Below are 27,968 nucleotides of genomic sequence, written 5' to 3' on the forward strand. Positions count from 1 at the left end.
AGAGTAAAAGTTGGTCAACCATTGGAAGCACCTTCTAGGAATAAATCAAAGGCTTAGGGGTCAACATTTTGAAGCCATAATCGAAATATCCTTTTAATTACCATTTTGTGCTGCGCTAGATCTTAAGCTTTTAAAAGACACCTCAATCGTAAAAATCAGTGAAGTAGGTCGGGTTGAAAAGGACTGTTACAACTTATTGAATTATAAATATGGATAATGTTAAAACAGACATCGACATATCGCATGTTTACTACTGGATATAAGAAGGTAAAGCAATTTATAAAATCAATTATACAACACAATGAATATTGGCCGATACGCGGCAGAGCTGACCAATGGGGGTAGATTTCCGGGGGTAGATGTCCGGGGGTAGATGTCTGGGGGTAGATGTCCGGGGGTAGATGTCCGGGGGTAGATTTCCAGTCGCGGGCTGTTTCTCGAACGTGTATAAGCCCCGCCCCTCGTGACGTCAAAATGACGTAGGCGTTTTTTCATGGGGGTAAATATCCGGGGGTAGAAATCCGCTACCCCGCGATTTCATGGAGTACCAGATCGTCTCCAGAGGAGAAGGTATCGGATAACCGACACTACTGTCGTAGGGGTAGGTACTAAACTTAACTGTTTTTCGTCACTCTGCAGCAAACACAGCCTTTTATAAAGCATGCGTTGCGGGTATAAAGTAGCATTTTTACTCTCTGTGGAGTAAAAAGCCTTTTTATCCCTCTAGGGAGTAATAATCTGCTAGTGTCAATTCAGTTGTAAATTTTTTTAAACGAAATTGCATGTAGGCCTATCAAAATGTATCGATTGTAGTTAGTTGTTGACTTATTGTAAATATTTCGACATATCGATAGTATGATGTAAACTAACACAATCGTAATAGACAAAACGATTGAATCACTTAACTGATGCTTGTTTCCATTAGCAAATAAAATTGAAAACAAGTTAGAATTACTTTTGAGGGGTTATCTTTAAATTAAAACTATTTTAGTTTTGTAACATAGTTTGTTCAAATAATAGTGCAATATGACAAAAAATATAGTTCATCTCACGGGCAAAAGTGTTTTTCCAACCTCGGCTTCACCTCGATTGTAAAACTTGAGCTCGGGTCGAAAGAGTCAGTTTAGTGATCAGATTTGTCCCTAGCGATGAAATATACTATGGTATAGTCCAACATAAATACCTTACTTCTACACTCAACCTACATAATTTTAATTACTTACAATATGATAAAGAGGAAAAAGGTGATACTGTACCTGAGAGCGTGATGTAGATGGAAAGCCAGGAGAAGGGTAAGGTTCATGCAAGAGCGGGATTGTTTTTGGTCGTGGAGGAGATGGCAGATAGCGAAGGGTGCGAGAAACACGGCTAGCACTCAGACTTGAGTCAGACTTGGGTTTAATCTGACTGAGAGGAGTTTTGAACTAAAAATTGTAAAAAATAAAAAAATTACAAAAAAATACTAATTTTTTTAAAAAATAGCTATTTGTGTATAAAGAGCACAAAGTAGGTCATTGGCACTCATAGACTGTAGATGGCCGCACAAAGCTTTAGTTGAGTGTGTCTATAGGGTGAGTTTTAAATGAGTTCCCCCCCCCCAAACTTTTTTCTACATTTCTAAAGATATCAACTCTGGACCACGTCAGATCATTGTAGAGTAGTAAGTACTTCATTTTGACTGGGTTTAAATTTTAGGCCGCCATCTTGGATCCGCCAAATTGGATACAAGGTTATTTTTTCAAATGTAAAGGTAGGGTTGTGACCCACCGTTTCAATCTAAATTTTTACCCTTAATACGATGTTGAAATCCGATTTGGAAAATATTGATCCATTATAAAGTTATGAGAACTTTTTATAACTTTATATTGAGCCCATTTTAACATTGTGCATTTACAAACTAAGGCCATAATCTCAAAATAGTGCTAGATAAAGACAAGTGTACACCATCATTCATTGTCGACCTATTTTCACTTGGTTATGACAGATGTATTTTTTTCGGCCACCATCTTGGATCCGCCATTTCGAAATGTGATCAATTATTTAAAATATGAAGGTGGTGTTGTGACCCATCATTTTGAACTACTTTTTAATGCTGAACTCAATGCCGCAATCCGTTTTTCATTGTCTTATTCGGTTTCTGAAATATTGACATTTTAAATAGATTAATTGTAATATTTCATCAAGAAAGCTTGATAACAAAAAACGGATTGCCGCATTGAGTTCAGCATAAAAAAGTAATTCAAAATAATGGGTCACAACACCACCTTCATATTTTAAATAATTTATCACATTTCAAAATGGTTGATCCAAGATGGCGGCCGAAAAAAAAACATCCGTCATAACCAAGTGAAAATAGGTCGACAATGAATGGTGGTGTCCACTTATCTTTATCAAGCACTATTTTAAGGATTATGGCCTTAGTTCGTAAATGCACAATATTAAAATGGGCTAAAAATAAATATATAGAAAGTTCTCATAACTTTAGAATGGATCAATATTTTTAAAAACGGATTGCAGCATCGTATTCAGCTTAAAAATGTTGTTTGAAACGGTGGATCATAACCCTACCTTTACATTTGAAAAAATAACTTTGTATCCAATATGGAGGATCCAAGGTGGCGGCCAAAAATTTAAACCCAGTCAAAATGAAGTACTAACTACTCCACAATGATCAGACGTAGTCTGGAGTTGATATCTTAAGAAATGTAGAAAAAAGTAAGGGGGAACTCATTTAAAACTCACCCTGTATATCTGGAGAGTGGCAATGACACATGAAATGAGTTTATGTTGTAATACACACAAGATTTTTCCTACCACCATAGTTAACTTATCATAACATACAGATTAATCTTTAGGTATAGTTGTATATTAAAATATCATTTAAGTTATGTTTGCTTTTTTAGGTTAGCTATAATATTTGCTTACCGCATGTTAGTGTTTTATAAAGCTGTTAAAAGCTGTTGGCGAGGCCAAAAACCTGCTTAGGTTTGAGTGGCCAACTAGGTAAGGTATGATAAGAGTTTGATAAAAAAACACCAACAGTGACATAAGCTGCTTTAGCGAGAGGCATGAATAAAGCGGAAATAAGCTTATTATTAAATTGCCTACTGTTTAAAGGTGTGGCAATGTAATCCATGCAGTGGTAGGAAAAAATTATGTTCAGTTTCATAAACTGTGATAAATAACTTATTTAAATTATGGTCTGTACAGTAGAGTCTCGGTTATCATACCAAAATGGACTAAAGCTAGGTCAGATAAGCATGTAAATAATAAAAACCCATTGGAAAATATAAAAAAAAGCAATTTATACTGTAGAAAAACTTAGTTATTTTTCCATTAAAACAAAAATGTGTCTTGAAGGTATCATCTTCTGTTTTGTAGGTATCACAAATAACAAACAATGACTGACAAAGTACTTAACACCACTAGTGTAATTAGAATATGCAATAAAGCAATTCCTTCACTCAAACATAGGTCTCCATTCACAGTAAATATAACACACATCATGCGATTTCATGGAGTACCAGATCGTCTCCAGAGGAGAAGGTATCGGATAACCGACACTACTCAGTAGTCGTAGGGGTAGGTAATAAACTTAACTGTTTTTCGTCATTCTGCAGCAAACACAGCCTTTTATAAAGCATGCGTTGCGGGTATAAAGTAGCATTTTTACTCTCTGTGGAGTAAAAAGCCTTTTTATCCCTCTAGGGAGTAATAATCTGCTAGTGTCAATTCAGTTGTAAATTTTTTTAAACGAAATTGCATGTAGGCCTATCAAAATGTATCGATTGTAGTTAGTTGTTGACTTATTGTAAATATTTCGACATATCGATAGTATGATGTAAACTAACACAATCGTAATAGACAAAACGATTGAATCACTTAACTGATGCTTGTTTCCATTAGCAAATAAAATTGAAAACAAGTTAGAATTACTTTTGAGGGGTTATCTTTAAATTAAAACTATTTTAGTTTTGTAACATAGTTTGTTCAAATAATAGTGCAATATGACAAAAAATATAGTTCATCTCACGGGCAAAAGTGTTTTTCCAACCTCGGCTTCACCTCGATTGTAAAACTTGAGCTCGGGTCGAAAGAGTCAGTTTAGTGATCAGATTTGTCCCTAGCGATGAAATATACTATGGTATAGTCCAACATAAATACCTTACTTCTACACTCAACCTACATAATTTTAATTACTTACAATATGATAAAGAGGAAAAAGGTGATACTGTACCTGAGAGCGTGATGTAGATGGAAAGCCAGGAGAAGGGTAAGGTTCATGCAAAAGCGGGATTGTTTTTGGTCGTGTGCGATCAGAATGGGAAACACAGCTTTTGGGCTTGGGTTTATAATTCCTACTGAAGGGGGATTCTGGACTGGGTGGAGTTTCTAACTAAAAATTGTAAAAACAAAAAAATTAGCCTACAAAATATTGTAGAGAAAATTCAATATACAACAAGTTCTATTCCAGAAACCTTGACCTTCATTAAATTACGTCTTATACAGTAGTCTTGATAAATCAACATTAACCAACTGCAGCAAGATCAGTTAGCATAAGAATACATTTTAAAGAGGTAAAATATCATTAAATAAATAAACTGTTTCTCTGTAGACAAGCTTATAAAGTTTAAGTTATCTTTCACTGAAACCACTATTTTCCTTCTCGAGATGTTCCGCTTATCGATTGTTTCGATTACTTAGCGAGAGGTTTGTACAATCGAGATGTTTCTCTCGATTGTTGCATTCGTTAAGCCAAAACATCTGTCTGCAACTGTCTACAGTTCATGAGAGCTGTTACGAGGATGTTAATTCTTTCTATAGATTTTGTAACGGGTCAAATGTGTAGGAGGTAAAATAACGGCTAAACATAAGCTGTTGAGTAAGCCTAGTCGCGACACTAAACTGACATCGTACCTAACCTCAAATTCCAAGACCGCAGACGACGCTGGTGTCAGTTTGGTTGTTTGGCTGTTCGACTGCGTCTGAGGCCGGGCTACGGGAGAGAAGATGAGCAGCGGGGTCACCTTTTGAGCGGTACGCGGCTGTAAGCCTGTTAAAGCTGCCATGCGCCTGCCTTCGCTGCCAGTTTTTTTTTTGTTTCTGTAACTCGTTGACCAATCAGGAATCGTTTTAACTTTCGTCTCGATTCTGAGACGAAGGTGAAGTAAGAAGAAGTTTTGTGAAGTTTGGTTCATTCGTATTCCCGGCTTTTGTTGAGGCATTCGCTAATTATTCGTCCTTTCGTCTTCGATTTGCAGTTTCCGTGCTACTACTTCGTCGTAAAAGTCACAATAAGTTCTGTGGTGCATCGAGTGCGCGAAAAATCGTTTTTTTACAGCATTATTACTTCGTTTGGTAAGTTGTATAATAAAACTTAGACAACTTAGGTTTTTCTTTCGGCAGAACTTGGTCGAAGTTCATAGGCTAGGCCTGATTCGCAGTCCTCGTCGTACGCTTTAACCAACTCATTTAATTAAAGTATCGGAGTTGGTGACAGATCATTTCGATTAACGTTTCGTAATCCATATTTGGGACTTTCTTTTTAAATTCTTAAACCCCTTTGTAAAGTTCCTAAACGCCCCGAAGTTGGCCCCAGCCGACAGGTTTCTGCTTGATAATTATTGCAGAAGTTTGCTTAAGTTGAACACGTGGGGAAGTTGAAGTTTTAGTTTTTCTTTTTTCGTATCAGCTCCTGAAGCAGTTTTATTTTTAGTTTCAGTTTTTCTCTCGTTTCGTGTCTCACTTGGACAACTTAAGCCAACTCGTTTTCTTGTTTAGTAAATTCAGACTCTGTGGGAGTTAGGCTAGGTTAGGCCTATCTTGTGCTAACCTTGTTTGTTTCAGGTTGACGACGTAACTCCGTAGGTAAGCGGAGTGACTACTTAGCTTACTTGTTGATTTGTTAAGTTAGCTAGTAGTGTGTCATTTAGATATTTGCCCACAGAGTCAAGTCAAAATTATTTATTTCCCCACAAGCCCTAGGCTAGAGTGGTGATTTCGAGTTGGGGTGTTTAGTAACCCGTAACGTTCGTCTCGAGCTCTGACAACCAGGGCTATCAAATTTAGGCTATCCGAATCACTATCGACTCCTGGGAAACTCCCCGCGACCAGACTAGGGCGAATCCTGGGATCTTCGTTTTATTACCGGTGGCGTAATTTCCCACTTGTCGTCCGCCAGGAAAATTACGTCACATAAATGGCGCCCGAAACAGTTGGACCAGTGATTGGATAGTCTGATAGTACTTGGTGAGCTCAAGCTAAGATCGCTGTAGCAGCTGACGGAGAGTTGTGAGATTTTAGCCTACGTTAACCGCTCTAGCCTTTCAAGTATTCGCCTAGGCCTACTGTTATTTTTTATTCTACGTTAACGTTCTAGCCTAGCATTTCTAGTTTATTAGGTAGCTTAGGCCTACATATTTTCTGGTTTCGTCATTGTAGCCTATTGCTAGCCTAGGCCTATTGGTGTTTAGCGTTAAATATTTTAGCCTATTTGTGTGATAGCCTATTTATTTTAGGTAAAACGTTTACTTTACAGTAGCCTATTACATTTTAGCCTTTTATTATTGGATTTTGGAGCAGTTTGGACTTGGTCCTATTTTAACAAATTTGTTTGGACTTACTTAGTGCTGTTTAACGTTAGGCCTGAATTTAAAGAGGCCTATTGTGGATTTTCATAATTGTTAATCAATTTCAGCCTTTTAAACTATTGTTGCAATTTGTTTGTCTTGTTGTGCACTAATACTTTACAGCTATGCCCAACTCACTCCCTGAAATTTTGACAACGACGCCAGGAGTTCTAACCATGGCTGGGGCCGTGGTGACTACGTCATCGGTTATCCCTACCTGCTCGTGTGCATCAACAGTTACCACTACGTCAACGGTGTACACACGACCGGTGACCTCGACCGGCTATACCGCTCCGCTCTACCCAACGGATGATCCACGTGTCGGCTGGATACATGAGCTGTCAAAGCAACAGTTGATGGTGGAGATGGCGCGACACCAATTGCCATCACATGGTACACTGGCGGAACTGCGCAAACGTCTCTGCACATACTGGCGGAGCAACGCTGGCACATCGTCTTCTCCAACCTCCCAGGAGGAGGTGTTCACGACTGGCCAGGTGTTAGATAACCAGGCCCGGACTTCAATGCATGAGCCTACTCCACGCCTTTCGCCTTTCGACTGCCGAACGGGGTCAACGCATCAACCTACTGCTTGGAGACCACCTGGTACCTATGGCCTAGTAGGCCTACCGAGGGCTACGTTCCAACGTCAGAGCCCACCTGCTGCGGTCACCTCGGCATCACATGAACCCTCACTCGCAGGACTAGAGAACTTGACTGACGCTCGACATGCCTTCGACTTCGCTCCGAGGTCTTCGCTCCCGGAAAATTCTGATGCCGATCCGGTACGTCACACTTTGGACCGCATGCGGCAGATGCTCGGCCTATCGCCCAATGCTGACATGCGCAGCCTAGAGCACACGTTAGCCGAGGTGTTGAACCTCGAACAGCGGGGCTCACGACGTGAGGAGGACTACGCCGAGCTTCCAGTCCACGGGATCGACCCGCTAACCTCCCGATACACAGTCCCGTCTCGGCCAAGGGATGGATATGAAATGAAATGAAATGAAATGAAATATTACTTTATTATCACAAAACATTTCACGGATCCAGCGTTAGCTGGTGAAACAGGTGATATTGTCAGAGATCTTAAACACTAAGTTACATAACAAAACTAAAATCCACATAGCTTAAACTAAAATATATTTACTTATCATTTAAATAATCAGAAATATTATAATAATTTTTCTGTAAAAGGTATCGTTTGAAATCATTTTTAAATTTTGAAATACTGTTAATTTCTTTAAAATTAGTGGGTAGACTGTTGTAAAGCCTTAATCCCATATAATAAGGAGATCTTTCATATAAACAAAGGCGATGTCTTGGATATTGAAAATTTTTTGAGCGTGTAAGATAAGGATGACTGATTTGTTTATCATTGTACATTTGATAATTAATTTTAAAATTCACCATCATTTTAAAAATATAAAGTGAAGGCAAAGTTAATATCTCATATTTAGCAAATAAAGCTCTGCATGAGGTTCTTTTAGGCATAAATGATAAAATCCTTATAAATTTCTTCTGAATTTTGAAAACTGCTTTAGAATAAGAAGTTGCTCCCCATAATTCAATCCCGTATTGCAAGACAGAAAAGAACATTGCATAGTACACTGTGAGTTTAGTTTTTAAATCTATTACATTTCTCAAAACATACATTTGAAAACAAGCCGTATTTAATTTACCAACTACCATTTTTATGTGTGTTTTCCATGTTAAATTCTTATCGATATCTAAACCCAAAAATTTTGCATTTTCAGTAAAGGATATAATATTATTATCATAAGATAATTCAACAGTGGAGTTTTGCCTATTCTGAATTGTTTGAAATAACATCACCTGTGTTTTAGAATTATTAAGTTTTAGCCCGTTGGCTGTAAACCAATTAGATAAATTAAGAATAGAAAGACTGATTTCTTGTTTAAGATTTTGCAAATTATTTGATTTAACTATTGCTGTAGTGTCATCAGCATATAAGATAAGGTTAGACGATACATTTTGAGGTAAGTCATTTATAAATATTAAAAATAGCAAGGGGCCTAGTATTGACCCTTGCGGAACCCCACACTTAGTGTTAAGCCACTGTGAAATACATTTTTTACCATTTTTTACGATTATTGTTCTTTGATGTCTGTTAGTCAAATATGAATGCATCCAAGACAAAGCCATATCAGAAAATTCATAATATTTAAGTTTACTCATTAATATATTGTAATTTACACAATCAAATGCCTTGGATAGATCACAGAACACCGCAGCTGTGCTCTGAGACCCATCCAAGCCATCAGAAACCTGATTTATGAAATCTGAGACAGCAGATATAGTGTTTTTCCCAGATCTAAAACCATATTGTTTATTGGTAAATAAATCATTATTTTCGAAATATGAATAGATTTGGTTGTAAGCAATTTTTTCAAAGATTTTAGACAAAGATGGGAGTATTGAAATAGGACGATAGTTATCAGGGTCCATTACTGAGCCTTTTTTGAAAAGTGGTTTCAGCTCAGCATTTTTTAATTGATAGGGAAAAATTCCTTCATCAAAACATTGATTGATTACTAGACACAGAGGCTCTGCAATATATGGATATGGAGGTGTCCGGTCTTCGTATGTCCTACGGAGTGATGACCGACCTGATGACGTTGCTAAAACGTCGTCCGCCCTCTGTGACAAGGTCCGGAAGTGGAACTTGCGCTTCGACGGCAGACGAGATGCGGTTTCGTTCCTGGAGCGTCTAGAGGAGCTGCGCGAGGCCTACTCTCTGTCGCCAGAGGACGTTTTGAAGGCTTTGCCTTCACTTCTACATGGCCAAGCTCTCCTCTGGTACAGGAACAACAAAATGATGTGGCGTTCCTTCCACGACTTTAGGCGGGCATTCGAGGTCCAGTTCTTCCCTGCTGGCTATCATCGCCACTTGGATGACGAGATACGGAAGCGCACTCAGGGTGAAACAGAGGCATTTAAAGATTTTGTGATTGCTCTGACAACCCTGATCCGACGGAGCGGCACTTTCTCTAACCAGGAAACTATCGACCTGGTGTACTTGAACATGAGGCCGGAATACAAGTTCATGATACGACGTCATGACTTTGTCACGCTACCCGACCTCATCGAGCGAGCCGACGAATACGAGGAGCTGCTACGGGAGCGTAAGCTGTTCCGTCCTCCCCCTCCGGTCGCTCAAGCATTGGTGCCTGAGACGGCCTACACGCCCAGGCGTCGAATGGACCGTTTCGTCGATGTTGCGGTGATGGACTATTCTGAGCCCGACCGTAAACCGCAACCTACCTCGCCCAAGACCGGCCGCACTGGTGATTACCCTGCAAGGAGTGGGGTTAACCAGCCAAAGCATACGACAGCCACCGTTCCTAATAATAGAAACCGGGGCCTACCGTCTACCAGTCCATCCCGACCATCGAGTAACCGCAACCCTCCAGTCTGCTGGAATTGTGATGCACGTGGGCATGTCTTCCGAGATTGCGATCGACCGAAGGTGTTGCGGTGCTACTACTGCAAACAAGTCGTAGTGGCCACTACGAGCTGCGGTTGTCGCGCGGGAAACGCCAGACGGACTCAGGCCGCAGGAGGTCGCCTGAGCCCACGTCCCGTGGCTGCACTACCTCCGAAGAATGGAGCTCATGGCTCCAGTACATAACGGCCTTCACTGAATCGGGTTCGGGCATAGTGAGGTCACGTGAGCCCGCAGCGCAGCCGCCTACGACCTCTACCGAGCTCAATTACGTGAGCACCTCGTACGTGTCGGCTGGAAAATCATCTGAGTCAACCGACATCCGACCTTTTATCGACACCTTGTTTAGTAAATTCAGACTCTGTGGGAGTTAGGCTAGGTTAGGCCTACCTTGTACTAACCTTGTTTGTTTCAGGTTGACGACGTAACTCCGTAGGTAAGCGGAGTGACTACTTAGCTTACTTGTTGATTTGTTAAGTTAGCTAGTAGTGTGTCATTTAGATATTTGCCCACAGAGTCAAGTCAAAATTATTTATTCCCCCACAAGCCCTAGGCTAGAGTGGTGATTTCGAGTAGGGTGTTTAGTAACCCGCAACGTTCGTCTCGAGCTCTGACAACCAGGGCTATCAAATTTAGGCTATCCGAATCACTATCGACTCCTGGGAAACTCCCCGCGACCAGACTAGGGCGAATCCTGGGATCTTCGTTTTATTACCAGTGACGTAATTTCCCACTTGTCGTCCGCCAGGAAAATTACGTCACAATTTCTTGTAGAATAATAGACTATTTTTTACAACATATTATTTTGAATAAATAGGCCTACTAACGCCATTCCGTCATGTCAGCAGAAATAGAAAATTATTTAAAATAATGGTAATAATAATGTTAACATGATATTTACGAGAGCTTTCAGTCTCATTGTAAATAATATTTAGATTTAGATACTGTACAAACATTTTGTTTGTGAAATATATTGTCAATAGTTTTTATTGAGTGGTAAAAATGTAAGTATTGTGAGGTAGATAAAGTAAGTAATATATCCATGAAACTTCCCTTACTCGGTTTTGAAGTAAGAAAGACATTGGTGGTCTCATTGGGGGTCAATCCCCGCCAGATACAATAGAAATTGGATGCTAATAATTATTAATGTGCGATGCTGTGCCGTACTTAACAAAACAATCCCAATGAACATCTCGTCAAAACTCTCGGTAAGGACTTCTCGGTTCTCTTTTAGACGAATACGAGAGAAATTATATTTTCATGCCGTGCTGAAACGAAGCAATCGCCACAAATATCTCGATAAAAACCTCTCTGTAAGAACCTCTCGCTAAGCAAAAATACAATCGAAACGTCTCGAGAGGTTTAAACAATCTAAATGTTTCGATTGTAACATCTCGCAATCGCGCATCACTGGTCTGTGGTACAGGATGAAAAGCCACAGAAGGAGGGTTGGGTAGAGCCAAAGATGCGATTGTTGGTGTTAGTGGTCACAGTTTCTTGAATAGAACTCGTTTTATCTAATAACTTATTACTATATATACACATATTAAGATGTACATCCAAGATGCTGTTAACCCTGGTGATGATGATTGCCTGCTGTTCCCATCCGTTCGATATGTAGGCCTAACCTCACAACACTCAAAATTGATTTCAAGGACTGATGTGAAACATAAGCATGGTAGCCTACCATTTGATACTATCAGTAACCATGGTAACATGTAGAATGCACGCGCATGTATGAATAAAGAGCAGGAATGACAATGTTTTACAAAATTTTTAGGTTTGATTTCATCTTTAGAGCGAATTTCCCATACAGGGAATAAGCTATATTACTGTAGGTATCATGGTAAGGCCTGGACCCGGGACCGATTTACTTATTAGATGACCCCAGAGGTCAAAAAACCATCTGTTCAAATTCATATATGTGTGTCTGTTAGCATGATAACTGAAGCAAAAATTATAAAATTTTGATTAGATTTGGTACAAACGTTTAAACCTACAGTTATTTACAAGCATGATCAGACTATGGGAACAGGGTTTACGCGGTTAAAATTGGGTTTTCCCATTTTTGAGCCTAAAAACGTAACATTTCAAAATTTCTTTCCAAACCATTTTGTAGAGCTTTCAAAAAGAAATAATGTAGTATATTGAAGCGTTCTTTTATGCCTAACAGTTCTTATGTTATTCTTAAGAAGAATAAACAAAACTATTGTAGTTTGCTTGTTAATGATAGATTCAATCAATTTGGCAATTTTGTTTTTTCACATACCGGTACAACACAATCAACATTTCAATAAAAAACAAACCTCATTACCTTCTCTGTAACAGCAAACCTTAGTACTCATTAAAATTAATGTTAAGGAAATAGGAAATAAATCTGACAATTTTAAGGGAATATTTTAGTAGAAATCCAGATAGGTAAATGAAAATTCACTTAATATGCAGGTTTGCTGTGGCAGGGTATTTAAGAGTGTTTTAATGTTTATGTATACATATTTTCAACTTTTATATAAGTTATGTAACGTTTTATCATTTTTAATATGATTTGCTTTTAACACTTGTTGACTAATGATATTAAAAACCTGCCTTTGTTCCAATTCCATTTCCACACCTCAGTATCCATAACTGGTAACACGGCAAGTAACCTATCACTAGCAAAAGACTTTCTGTTGTTTTGTTCTTAATGTGATTTAATTGTTGTACAATGTTCAGTTTGTGTTTGTTAAGTTTGAGTAAGCTGAGATTTTAAACACGGCAGTTCAAGTCTATTAATAATAATAACGCGGCTGAAACCAAGGTTTATAAATAACTGAAACTCATAAAATACCATTATTGCTCGGTATGAATGATTTTTGTGACGGCAAGACAACTCTTGGTTGCCTGACCTCATATGAAGAGATGCAATGACGTACCAGAACCCAGGGCTACAGATATACAAGGGCAAGCTCACTCCTTTGATGTTAGCGGTCGCCGCTTGATCCTACTTCCCCTCCCCCGCCACTCCTCAGTGACGTAGCGGAGATACATCGGCGCGAGCACAGAAAACATACTACTAAAACCCAGAATGCCAACCGCATGGTAAAAAGCATTAAGTGTTTTGAGAGAGCTTTGCCTATCAATCGTAGGCAGCGCCACCACCATTGCTATGCTGAGTGCACAAATACGCATGTCAGCTGTCTGCTACAATATTTTCGGAACTAAAATGAAAAGCGCTTAGAGACAGACCTCCGGAAAAAGCTCTGAACCTGACAAATAAAACGATACCTAACTCGATGCAGTTCAATCCAATTTTGTCAGTCATAGAGCCTTCGCCGTAAACAGTGTTTGTGAGTCGATGCATCGACACAAAACACTACACAAAGTGTGTTATGTGTCGACGCATCGACAAATAACACTCGGAGGGTCAAAACCCCACAAATCAACTATATAACATGAAAGTAAACTTATTCCCCAACATGAATATACATAGTTATAAAGGCAAATACAAAAATAAATATTTTATAGTTTTTTCTATAAAATGCTGCTGTGCCTTTTTCACTTGGCGATTAAATCGTTTGTTAATTATGACGAAATGTTTCAAAAACGGGCTAAATGTAATGTCCCAGACCTCAAATTAAGAAAGTATATCCACATAAAACAGTTTATAAACTAAATAAGTACAATTTTTACAACTAATAAATACGATTAAAGTGATAAAGTCAAACCCGCGATATTCGTTGTTGGTAAACAGTCAATGAAGTTCACAAAACTGGCTAAAAAATAGTGTCTCAAGTTTCTAAAAGTAATGTCACATTACAGTCGAGGCACAATAAATAATATCGTAACGAAACATTTACAACTTATAATCACGTAGTAAACTGATAAAGTAAAATCACACCAAAACTCGACTTGTTATTGGTCAACAGAGATTGAGATTAGTTAGTCAGGCAACTTAATGTATTTTTGCAACTATATGTTATTTTAATGTATTCAAATATGTAGGGCCTATAATAAAATGTAATTGATTAATTGAAATTCTTTTCCTTCCTGTAAAAGTTTCAAAATACTAAGTATAGGAAATGTATTTTTATACAACCTCAATGTATTTTATATAACCTCAATGAATCCTAAAATGTATGAATAAGTAATAAATAAATACAATTAATAATCCATACATTAAGATACATTCGAGCAATACGAACACAGATATTACACAGTAACTTAATACATTGGATCAATAATCACAGTATTCTTAGCCATCGCTTTACATTCCACTCCCATCCTTAAATATCTACTAAAGTTAATTTTTTACTTATTAAAATTGATGTTATACGTAATGCTATTTGAAAATCAATTACTTTTATAAAATACATTGATACCTAATAAAAAATGTCCAACATAGAGCTCAATAAACGCTAAATGTGCGGTAATACCAGAGCTCACACAGGCAAAGATATACGGTGCCGGGAGCCCGAGGTATCGCCGTGACGTCACAGCGGCGGAGTGGTGGGGAGCCACCTGGCATCACTTTCTGAGCTCGCATGGCCTAGCCCTTGTATATCTCTAGCCCTGACCAGAACCAGAAAAGTAATATTTTAGGTGTCAGCAAGACACTCGCCGATGTTTTGACATATTGTGTTGATGGTCATCTATTGTCACATGTACCTACAATTAGTTACCTACTTCAAACACTATGTTTTACTAGCCTACATGAAAAAAATAGCACTTTTGAGAAATTTCCTGTGATTCCCAAAAAGGCATATCTTAAAAAAAAAAACTAATAGCTCTCACAATTTTTGTTTAAGTAATAAAAATTGATTTTTTCACTTAAGTTGATATATTTTTATCAATAACCTACAAACTTTATTCTAATCACAATGGGTAGGCTTATTTATAAGGTTAATTTAACGGTTTTTTTTCTCCTTGCAGACTGATACCACTTTGTATATCAAAATGCACCAAGTTACAAAATCATATATTTCTTTCAAATGGGTTTCCAGCCGATCTATATGTTACGTATAAGAAAAAACAGTCAACAGAAGAGTTTTTGTTTTTAAAATGTTGATTGTTCTGATAACATTAGTGTTTCTGTGATTTGAAGTTATTTTTCTAGCTGACAAATATTTTTCTAGCTGAATTTTTGACAAATTCGTTAATTTGATCTCCCACCAGAATATTAGTTGAAATTGTGTAAAATAAATAGTTTTGACTGTTTCCTGGCTACAATTTGTCAATGTTACTCAACATGTTGTATTTATTAGTTAATAACCAGTGGTTCATCAGTGGACCAATGCCAGATAGAGAAATATTTTACATTTGGATTATATACTGTCTGTTAATATACCAGATGATGATTACTTCTAACTTCAGGCTGCTACTATCAGCTGTTTGCAAATATACAGATTTTCTGTGTACAGCAGTTGTTTTTTTTCTTAAATTCAGTAGTTTGTTGTACAAATAGGCCAGAAAATATTCTGAGCTATTGCAGTTTCAGGCTATCAGAGCTATCAGAATTAAATTTGCATCGGAGTAAAAAGAACCAAATCATTGGGACCCTAGGGTATGATGATACTGTTAATATTGAAGGGAAAGAGACGCTTACGACTTAGGTTTTTTATTGTTTCTCCGTTTCTAAGCCCCTCGATATTTTCTTGAGCTCTCTCCCCCATCCCAAACCCTAGTCAAAACTGCAAAACAGGATTCCATGTTCTTGCTTTAAATGTAAATGTTATTCCACCTTATCCAAACAACCACTTAGTCTAATCCAAACAGGATCCGGTCCTAATGTGCTTTGATTAGCAAGATTTTAACTAGGCCCTAATTATAAAATTGACATCAGATGAGCTTTGATATTTTTTCCATCTGAATGTTGATAACTATCATGCTGCAAATGCGTATTAAATTTAGATTCTTGCAGCAAGTAACATTCAATTAGATATTTATAATTAACTAACTACTAACCTCTGACTTAGTATCCAGGGTAGGGAGTTCCCGGTGCAAACACATTTGAGCAACCTTGATAACATGTTCCAGTTTACGAGGCTGTTCCTCCACCTTAGCTGCCAAGAACAGAGCCGCTGCTGCCATAGCATTGCGGTGGAACTGCGTGAAGGAGTGGAATACGTAAAACCGATGCATGTAAACAATTGCGGTGTTGATACATAGCTGGGTACTGTTTTTAATAGTTAAGGATTGCAACTGTACCCAATTTATTATATGTATTAATATAGGCTAAAATAAATCCACATTAAATGGTTCGAAGGCAAAAACTTACCTATGTAACTAAAATGAGAATGAAGAGAAAAAACTAATGTAGGGATTGAAGTAATGTTGGTCAATCTATTTTTACAAGTGCGTGTCAAGGCAGAGTATTATATATTTATTAATTTTAACAAATAATTCCAAATATAAATGTCTGAATTTGTACTGTACTAAACAGAGTAGGCCTACCAATATTTTAAAACTCGTGGAATAGGCATTCTGAAAAATATTTACTTTGACATTGGATAGACACATCATCTATCCAACGGTACTTATGTGCTGGACAAAATACCCCGCTGATATAGTACAGTAGACCCCCTCTTAACCGACCCTAATGGGACCGGACCTACGTCGGATAACTCAAAAGGTCGGTTAAAACGGGCAATCCCTAAAATCATAACATAATGAAAAGCTATTCATTTGGAATTATATAATCAATATTTTTAAGTCATACTTGCATTATTTATAAAATAAACTACTCTTATCTCCTTTTTCGTATTGATGGAAAAGTCACAAATAAACACAAAACACGGTTAAGTCTAATAGGCCCACTTTCAGTGGAATATAATATTGTACTAGGCAAAAAGGCAACAGTCAATAAAATTTCTATTTTAATACGTTTAGTACTGTAATGTATTAATTGATGCTCTTCAAATCCATCATAATACAGTAGCCTACAGAACCTTTTGTCGAAATTAAAGATACAAGCAACCATTTTGTTACAAGGGACAGGATGTTTATTTATAACCCCTCACTGTAGGCTTGAGCGAAGCACAAAAACTATCTTGACCTTGGAGTTGTTAACCCCCCTACCCTGCTCTCCCTACAAGTTGCGTTGTTTGTTTACTCTAACGATAAGATAATCAGTTCTCAAAATCGTAACGCACTTTATGATGTTATAAATTTGCCGCACAGATAACATATCAGATCAGATGTGCTCGAGCTACGATAACGAACGATGATGACAAACTGACAATAGGCTATGCTATATTTTTTGTGATCAATACAAAATAACCTATTCTTAGTCATATCCTGTAGAGCTAAGCGTATGGTTCAGTTCTCATCGCCCAGCGTGGGAGCGGAAATGCCGAGATTCCTAGAAAGCGGCGGTTAAACTGAACTGCTCTCAAAGCAAGGTCGGTTAAAACAAACTGAATTATTTCACGATCAAAGGCGGATAACCCGATTATCGGTTAATACGAGGTCGGTTAAGAGGGGGTCTACTGTAATTGGATAATGCTAACCCAGTCTACATTCTAGAATCTGCCTACGAATCTAAATTTTTTTCTGGAGTTTTCATAAGAAATAAACCAAAGATGATGACCACAGTTACAGTTTGCAAGTGAGATATCTGCCAATAGTTACATGTGTGCAAGTACCTAAGTGAAAACTATTCTATTTTCATTTTCACCTGGGGGACAATTCAATGACATAGAATCAAGAAATTGTATTTAGCCTATCAGGTACTATGTAGACAACAATATATGCAATGGATGAAAGTAATCTTAAAATAAATCAGATTTTCAAATCAGGTGCAATGACAAGATATTCTGATATCTAGAGCAGCGGTTCCTAAACTTTTTGACTTTTTTCCAAATTTCCAATATTTTCGCACCCACCTATTAAATACTATTAATAGGCTATTTACTATTCATTAATGTAAATTTATTAATGCTATTAAGTAAGGCCCCTATTAGACGAGGAAGCCTAGCTGAGTATACGTCGCCAGCGACCAAACTGGCTACTCAGCTTGTCAAGGGTCATTGATTCTAATGGATGTTATTACACGAGGGTAGCCAGCGACGCAGCCACACTTTGGCGACCGACTGGCTACCGAGCCCCGTCGCCACTGCTACCCATATTGGCGACGCTGCGGTAGCATATGGAGCTTATTACACTAGGTCGCTAGTATCACGTCGCCACTCGGTCAGTTCATATCACGGGGGTACTTGCACACTTGTGTTTTGAGTGGGTGAATTGTTCACTTCAGTTGATAAAATGTCTACATCTGATTCAGTCGAAGGAATACGCAATGATATGAAGAAAAAAGAAGAACCTCCGAAAGGCGAACAAAAGAAAGAATCAAAGAAAAATTAAGAAGAGCCGCCGATAGGCGATCAAAAGAAAGAAGCAAATAAAAAGCCAGAAGAGCACATGAAAAATTGGCAGAAGTTGGCCGACACAAAGTTGAACACTGAAGACTAAGCAGACTAAACATTGGATCAACGTATATTTTTCTCTTCCTTCGCCTCCTTTTCTTCAGAAGTAACAGAAGGAGAAGATACTTATAATCATTCATTATTCACTGTAAACATACCGCTCATAACAAGTACAGGTACAAGACAAGCACTCACAACAAAATTAGTAACGGCGGTAAAATTCTAGCTACTCAACTGGCTACTAGGTTTGGTGGCCAGTGCGTCGCCAGCTACTGTCGTTGGCGACGTCGCCAGGCTACCTCGTCTAATAGGTGCCTAAATGGGATGGTGAGAAACACAAAACTAAATAAAAAACTAAAAAGTAGGCTTTACTTCATCAAGCAGCTCAAATTTTGTAACTGTTGGTTACGGCCATTTTGGCATCGCAATGCCATCGTCAGACACAAATCTCGGCTAAAGTAGCGTTGTCGAAGTTAGAACATATAACCATTGACAATACACAGAATGGAATTCACATGTAATGTAAAGATTTGAAGCCAAAAAACATAGAGCAATCTGTTGAGATGGTCACCAACTTATGGCAATATTCTGTGTTAAATGATAAATCAATCACAATACACTAACTAGTACCCTCTGGTAAGATGGTCCTGAACTTCATATATTTTCATGGCTTCAAATTTTTACATTACATGGAAAGTCTATTTTGTGTATTGTCAATAAGCACAAACGGTGTCTTGCTCAGAACGTGAAAATGTCATGTTGTGTGACAGGTCTGTTTGTTTTTGTAAATTTTATTCATAAATACTTGTGTGTGTTATGTGTTTTACTTCGGCGACGCTACTTCAGCCGAGATTTTTGTCTGATGATGGCATTCGATGCCAAAACGGCAAACCAACAGTTATAACATTTGAGCTGACGAAGGTAAAGCCTACTTTTTAGTTTTTTATTTGAACATTCCTAGTTCAAAACTTAAAACAGGCTAATGACGATTAACAGTAAATATATACAGAAAATATTTTGATGTAGTGTTCATTTTCTAGTTGCTCAGTAGCATTCTGTTGGTCACCCTACCGTTTGGGTAGCCCTATTGGAATATTACAGGTCCCAATTTAAAAAAAAACATTTAATAATGTTTGGTTTCTTCCCACTACCCGCCAGTGGGTCGCAACCCATAGTTTTTGAACGGCTGATTTAACCTACTTTTCCATTCCTACAAATTTGTGCTGGGCACATGTGTCCGCCGTGTGCCCAGCACAAATCTCCAAAATTTTAGGAATGGAAACAGCCTGGCACAAGTCACGGCACAAATTTGTGCCCGCCGACTGCGCGACAAAACATGTGCCCAGTTGGAATGGAAACAGCCGGGCACATGTGCCTACAACTCGCGCATGCGCAGGTCCTCCGAACTACTGCATGCTCATAAATGACAGGTAATCAGAACCTCAAATTTCGTTGAGTTTCTTATAGGAAATTTTCGAAGCCAATTTGTACGCGCAAATCTCTCATTAATTAATTAAATGCGCCTTCCAATGGTCTTTTAGCCAAAAAACTTCTTATCCACCATCTAGGTCGTTTTCTTCTTTTTCTTCTAAGTTCATTGTATGCACCAGCCATAAATAAAAAAGCAGAGGCTGTTATGTCATCCATGGCGATTTGTAGAACACAATATAATCAAAATCAGCCACCAACCTCATCACATCACAATAAGAGAGCAACTACCTTGTCTGCCAGTTGTAGTCCGGACTTGTGTCTGGAATGGAATCGGCATGACAAACTACGTGCAACATGTGCCGTGACATGGTCTTGACATGTGCCTATCACTTCGACTCAGTCAAATTGTAGGAATGGAAATGTAGCTTTAGAGGCTCTGATATACAAAGGGTTTGAATATATGTCACAGTCAACCATCGTGAGCTCAGAGGGAAAGGGGGAGGAATCACTTCAACGTCAGCCCTTTGTCCTCAGTGATTTTTGGACCATATTGTGCGAGACAAACCGATTTGTTTAATTGGGTGAAATCAGTGTCCATATTGTGACCTCCCTATTACCCGTGGGTTTAAAAATGATTCTTAAAGGTGTGGATGCTGTTGATGATCCCCAATAATCTAGCAATAGGGACCCATAAAACATTAATTAAGACCTAATAGGGTGTCTGAGGGTATTATTCGGTCTAATTGGATCGAGTTTGACTAGAATCAATGGATTGGAAGAGGTCTAAGACCATTTTTTTTGTTCTTACACTCAATCTCGTCTGAATCTCATACAAAACGTCTCAATTACGTCCACTTAACGTAACAAGACGCTTTTGAAAGTTTAAAGTCGATACGAAAAGAAATTAGGCCTATCGACTTTTTGTCTAAAGACTCCTACCGCAGATCATTCGTAACACCGCACCTGCATTTTTCCTCCAAAACCAAATTTTAAATAAGACTTAAATATTACTTTTTTTTAGTGTCAATATCTACCCTCTATTGTAAATATATACATACAGAATAAATCAATTAAATAAACAACAATTAACACTAACTATTAGACAATAAAAAGTAAAAGTAGGCTACAGAAATAATAGCAGAGACAATCAAAACACAATAGCCTAGATGACAAATGGAACAAAACTTTGAGAACTTAGCTACACTAGAGGTGAAACACAGTGGCAGCGGTGTTAATGGTCAGTGCTACATGACCATTAACATTTTGAATAAGTGTTAGAGATAGTGGAAGAGGAATTTGGAGAGTGAACAGAGGTCCAGATGGTTCTTAGAAATACGCCTGTTTAGTAGCCTTCTCAGACTCGCACGAGTGCCAACCATAATAACCATAAAACACATATTTTAAACTAAAATACGAGCGCCCAAGAGAAGTCACCTCTCAGTTGTTATGACTCAGCCATAAGTTTTTGGTGACTATTCAAAAATATCCTGGTCCCAAACATAATGAATATACCGTTTAACACTAACTTTTTCCTGGACTAGCACTTCACAATAGGCTGTATTCTTGGATTCCAGTAAACATATTCTTTGTACTAACCATTAAAAGAGTTTTGAAATGTTGAATCTAGAAAGTCAAGCCTAATTTAGATGCAAGACACTCATTCTCTGCTTTCGTTATACATGTGCTAAAGCAGGGAGTAAGCTATTTGAAAAATCAGTGACATTTCAGGGACATTTGGGGGCCCTATCTACAAAAATCAGTGACATCGAACTAAGTAAATTTCTGCGAGTTAATTTTATATTTGCTGTTGAAGTAAAAAATGTATATTAAGTCACAAACAAGGCCTAATATAAATTCAGGATCTTAATGTTAAATATAGAACTCATTTTCAAACGCCAGAAAACAATCATCCCTAGAAAACAATCAATTCTCTAGAAGTGGCAAACTGATCATAGACGTATAAGTAAAGGGAGTGAAGAGAACAATAAATAAATGTTAAACAATAAACATGATAAACATGATGTTGATCAATCGTGGAACTTATAATCATTAGCTCCTACCATGGATAAAACACACTCATGTTTTATCTATGCTCCTACTCATAAAGTGCTAATCTTTTAGGATGCATTTCCTTATGGCTGATTTCAGGCTAAATAAAATACAAATGAAATATGTTTACAAATTACTGTGTTTAGTTTATTTCGTTATAATTCTGGGGTTGGGCAATGACCTCGAAATGAGTGCGAGCCACCGTGAGTAGAGTGGGCGGTGGGAAGGGGTGGGTGTATAACCTTGAAGCTATATTTAGACTTGCACCACTTCCCTAAAGGGCTGGGGAAGGGAATTCCAATCGCAAAACAATGATACAAAGTTGTTTATCAGAAATTCCTTGTTCGGTTTGACAATTATTTATCATTGATTTAGTAGGAGAAATATTCCAATTAATTCCATGATTTGCTTTTTACATAAAAATACAACATTGCACAATCGTGATATTTTAGGTCATTGACCGATGATCTTTATTATACGCATCCGTTACTGCTGTTTCAGAAGGGAAACACGTCAATAATTAAAAATAATTTATGTTCGCGTTGTTGAAAATAATTATTATCTAACTTATAAAACATTAGTTAGCTCATAAATATATCAACATAAAAAAGCCATTATTCTTTCTCTTCGTTCTTGAATTATTTCTTCGGTTTCCTTCATTCATCCAAGCATTCAACAAGTTGCCATGGTTACTATACTAATCACCCCATTAGCCGATTAACCTCATGCGGTGCATGGAACAATTATTTTTGATACGAGATCCAGAGGTCTCGTATCGTAATAAAGTAAAAGTTTATTACTTCAGTGCGTTACGAGATCTATTTATCTTGTTCATTTCATGTTTACTAGTTAGTTGATAGATTAATAAAAATGCATTATATATGTACAAGTTTAATTTCTTTACGATAACTGTACGCCAAAATATCGATGTTGTAACTTAAGGAAAGAAACCAAATTATGGGTCCTGCACAACGGGCTAGGTACGATACGAGACCTCGGGATCTCGTAGCGCATTGAACGTGTATAACTAATGCACAGATGTAAGTGTTCTTTTATATATTTTTTATTTTAAAAAAATGTCTAAACAGTCTTTTTATTGGAAGTATTTTAACTAGTTTACGTACATGGAATTGACCTCAACCTTACGGCCACGGTAGCAAGTTAGCATTATTTGCACGATATTTTCGTGCCGGTGAGACACAGGCTAGTTGCCTGACTCTATCCGAGACTGGTAAGCTACGGTAATACCATTATTGTACGGTATTTTCGTGCGGACAAAACACAGGCCGGTTGCCTGGCTCCATAAGAGACATTGCAAAATTTGTCTTGATACTGGAACTGGCATAATAGTTTTGTGTCGGCAAGATTTTGGCCGGTTGCCTGACTAGCTACAGTACTAAGCTGACTAGTTTTCGGATGATAACATGGTATTAACTTCGCAGTTTGCATCGCCATCATTTTATTTGGAATCATCTAGTCTAAATCTAGACTAGATTAACTGTTGTACGTGATAGTGTAATATTATTGATAGTACATGACTAGTTTCGTCTAAAGATTTAGTGTTGTCCCAAAAATAAATAAAAATCTGTAGGTCTACAAAAATTTAGGTGACAATTTAAGCAAATTCCGTGACAATAGGGGACATCGGTGACACATTACTAAAATCGGTGACTTTTCGGTGACTTCGGTGACAGGTAGACACCCTGTAAAGGCTACAGATTATATGATATGTAAGTTACTTTGCCTGGTGTAATAAAGGATTTTCATTTAGGCCTAATTTAATATAGAGTCCTCAAATCTGAGCAATACTCCTCGCCACCTTAACTAGAGCAGGCCCAAACTGACCTGCAGGGCCATTACCGGCTGGTCCCGTACACCCCTTTACAATCCTATTAGCGACGCTATCGTGAACGCCCTAGTTCAATATAAACATAGACTATATACAAAATATATACAGTATATATATATATATATATACTTACAAAAAACATTTAATGTTTCATCACAAAAGTGCTAAGTTAAGGAACGATATATCGGGCCGCTATCGTATGAGGAATCGAAAGAAACCAACGCTGTTTCAAAACAACAACCGAGTCAACCGATATGCCCATTTAAACTCAAACGACTGAAAGTGGCGCCGGCATGATATATTTTTGCTTAGCACTGTTCAGATGAAACGCAAACAATGATACCTATATCGTATATTCAGGAAAAAGACGCTCAACGATATATCATCTAATAGCACTGAAAGGGCTAGGCCTAAACCATTTTACCAAAGTTTTAAAACTATTGTAGCTTAATCCATCCAAAAATAAATGTGGTTTTTGTCATTCTGCTAGTTTTAGCGAATTTTTAACGAATCCCTTTTATAATTGACTGGGCTCGAATTCGGGGGGTTAATACTGTAATCTAAGTACCGTACTTATAGGTCATAATAAAGTAGGCTAGATTGAACAAGTTAAGCCTGTACAACTTGGTATTATTTTAATAGCTATGCATTGTAGGCCTATATCTATTACATTAAGTAGTACCTAAGTTAAGTTTTGATGGTAATGTTTTGACACAATCTTCACCATAACGTGGTCGGTGAAAGGCTTCAAATGAACAAATATATGCCATCAAATATTTGGACCCAGTTCAATTCAATACCACTGTCCCAATTTTGACTTGTAAGCCTGCCTATCTTGTTTCTGAGTTTTGAAATGTAGTTTAGTTTGACTATTGGCTGGTAAACTAAAATAATGCCAGATACAGTAGGCCTAGAGCGCAGCCTTGTTAATCCGTCACCTATAGGGGACCAGGACCATGGGCGGATCAGTGAAAAAGTCGGCTTATCCGAGTAGCAGCGTTTTTATCACAATTTTGCCGTGATCACAGAACACCAAATGATGTTTCCGATAGGCCTAACTAACTTCAGATATTCAGGATTTAGCTACGATCACATATAACGATTCAGTTTCTGTAATCGCGGTAGCCAATCATATTGTCCCTACGAATTCAGCAGATGTTCAATATTTTGTCATAATCGCTGAAGAATTTGTTTATGATTTTTCTATACTGGTGGAAGATGATGATAATGTTCCTATGCCCACAGGAGACGTTCAATATTTTACCACGATGATGTTAAAACGATGGTAAAGTTTCTGGTAACATATTACAGGAGACGTCTTAGATTTGGTCACAATCGCGGGGAAAGACGCTAACATTTCTGTTACATCACTGATCGTGCATGATGATGGCAATGTTCCTGTGACTGTTTACGTAGCCTATCAGCAACAAAATCTTTTCCGACATTGTGGGAAACGATTTTTATGTCCACACGACCATGGGAAATGGTCATGATAAGTTAATACCAGTACCTACTACAAAACAATTCTCATCAGATAGGCAAGGAGTCAGACTAGCCTAGAGGTCTTATTAGTGGGTTCTAGCTTACCGTACCTATTAGCATTGGCCCTGAATGAAGTAGGCCTAACTTAGGCCTAGCCTGTGGAAAAATTGTTTTAGGCTTATCAACAAAAAATTAATGACATAAGTTAAGAGAAGACAAATCTGTTAAGCTTGAGGTTAAAACCAACACAACAGCAAACTCGATAAGTTTCGTCACTACGATAACCTAGGGTAGGCCTACTGTCAATAGGCTTGGCCTAACAGTTTGGACCCCAAACATAGGCTATCCTTCTTTGGTTTAGGCCAAATCACAATATTTGTTAGGGTTGGTAGCATATGGTGGGGTTTTCAGTTTAGATGCCAATACAGGACCAGTTCATTCTAGGCCTAGGCCTACAGCCTACGTATATTCAGCCTAGCCCATTACCTTAAATAAAACCCCCAAGGACACATGTTAAAAGCTAAGTGTTATCAGTGTTTTACTATCCCTTTGGTGGAAACAACTGCATGACACTCATAATGACTTGCAGCAAATCGTTAGCTAAATTGTGTGCAGGTAAAAGATTGGACAAACGTGAATGTTAGACTAGACCTAGGTCTAGGCCTAGGCCTACCATGGACACGTGACCTATTAGTAAAATAAACCCCAATTCCTACAAAGACTGACTGGGACTGGGCCCTACTCCATTATGATAATAATAACCAAGTATTGAAAATGACAAAAGGATACACTTGCAATCGTTGACCCATGTCTTGAATGAAATTGGCAGCTTGTTGCCTACATGAGAGTTCCCTATCTGCATCATAGCCACACTTTCGACTAGGAGTATTGGCCAGTTGCTCTTTGGTGAAATACCATTTTTCATCCGGTTCCATTTCTGTATTTTAAGACGCTAACAGCATCACACGAGAATTTAATTTTAAAAAACAATCTTTTAACGTAAATAAAGCATTTCCTAGCAAACAAATACACACAAATAAATTTCAGATCCTTTCATTTCAAAGAAGAATAATGCGTATCAAGCTCATTCTATGCTCCAATCCAAAATCCAACGTTCCAAATACCACCGAATATTGGAAAAAAATCAGCCACACGTCACAGCGTAGCTAACCACAAACTCTGAGAGTAAAAAATTGAAAACATATGCAAGTTAGTTATTACAGACCAAAATCTATGCACTATTCATACGAAATATTCTATAGGCTATCTATTATAACATGCTTCCAGAAAGTAAAATTAAAGTTGAAGTTAAAATTAAAATAATCTAGGCATTATTTTTTATCAACAATTATTTATATAAGTATGTCATTTTACATAATATTCGTCACATCTGACTATTTCTCATTTTATTCCAACAACACTGGCTATGATGGCTATAGATAGTATTGTAAATAAGATCTTAAATGCTTTAGAAGATAGGTGCTTTGCTCAGATCACATTATGTTATCTGATCTGAGTAAAGCTTTTGATTGTGTTCCACGTGGTTCAGCATTGTATTCTCTACGAGAAACTAGATCACATTATGGTTTTCAAGACACTGAATGAAATATGTTTGTGTCTTTTTACCTTAAAGATAGAAAACAGGTTGTGGAAGTTAATAGTCAGAGATCGCAGGTCACTGATGTCAAATATGGAGTCCAAGAAGGTTCGATAATGGGGCCTATCTTAGTTTTAATTTGAATGAAATATATTTGTCCTAAAATGTTCAAATAAGACACTATGACTACCTACGACACTACACTATGACACTATGTGTAGTAGTAGTGTTTAAGTATTTATGCTGACGTCACCACTTTGTTCAGTAATATATCAATTGCAATGTTTAAACGAGCATGCTTTAAATGAAGCAACAAAATGGTTTACCTAATGGTTTGCTGAATACCGACAACACCAATTGTTTATTTATCTCAACTCATGATAATGTTAGCTACAACTATGTAAAATTGCTATAGGTATACATATAGCATATAGCATATGGTAGGCTATCTTGGCAGCAGCATATAGACTCTATTTGTGCTCGATTATATGGTGTGGTTCTTCTACAAAGTAATTTAAGAAATCATGTCACAGTTATTTAAAATTAGCCTACTTTGCATTCTTTGAAAGCATTATTAGACACGGCATTTTTATTTGGGGAAACGGAGTAGGAGTCATGTCAAACAAAATATATAGAAGATAGAGTAAGGCTGTCAAGAGCTTAGAACTACCATACCCTACTTGGGTGTTAAAAATATTTAATAAGTTTCCAGTAGATTTCAGCTAGCTCTTTGCCTTTAAATGTTCTCTCTAACAAACTAATGGGAGCTTGCTGTACCTTTTCTGGTTCAATAATGCTTTTTAGATGGAGATTCTCTACAAGTTCGAGTACATGTAGCAAAAAAACACTAAACCTACCATACAGTTTTTTTTGCACACTTAATTATCACACCCATCTTCATTTTAAAATAGTTGTTTAGCCTCCGGATTACTGTATTATACTTAAAATTGTTTACAATACCTGCATATAGTGATCCTTTGTTGCTGATTTAGGCAACTAGTCTCGGTTCTTGTTTTGAACCATCATCAGGCCTCAAAGTGTTTAGTCTAGAATTTACATCAGCCCG

The 27,968-nt window shown here is 37.6% G+C and overlaps 1 protein-coding gene across 1 annotated transcript in view; it reads right to left on the minus strand.

Moving 5' to 3' along the window:
• LOC128998055 (cyclin-T-like) overlaps nt 1–26,366 on the minus strand; it is a 49,578-nt gene extending 23,212 nt beyond the window's left edge. Inside the window, exons 1-2 of the mRNA XM_054424023.1 lie at nt 26,095–26,366; nt 16,036–16,246 (exon numbers count right to left, since the gene is read on the minus strand). Of these exons, the coding sequence (XP_054279998.1) occupies nt 16,036–16,246; nt 26,095–26,240 (357 nt within the window). The 5' untranslated portion in view covers nt 26,241–26,366. The remainder of the gene's footprint in view (nt 1–16,035; nt 16,247–26,094) is intronic.
• Nucleotides 26,367–27,968: the final 1,602 nt, after the last annotated feature.

This window comes from Macrosteles quadrilineatus, unplaced genomic scaffold (genome assembly GCF_028750875.1).
Source record: "Macrosteles quadrilineatus isolate MER2022 unplaced genomic scaffold, UCM_ALF_1.0 Scaffold_7__1_contigs__length_78375512, whole genome shotgun sequence".
NCBI lineage: Eukaryota > Metazoa > Arthropoda > Insecta > Hemiptera > Cicadellidae > Macrosteles > Macrosteles quadrilineatus.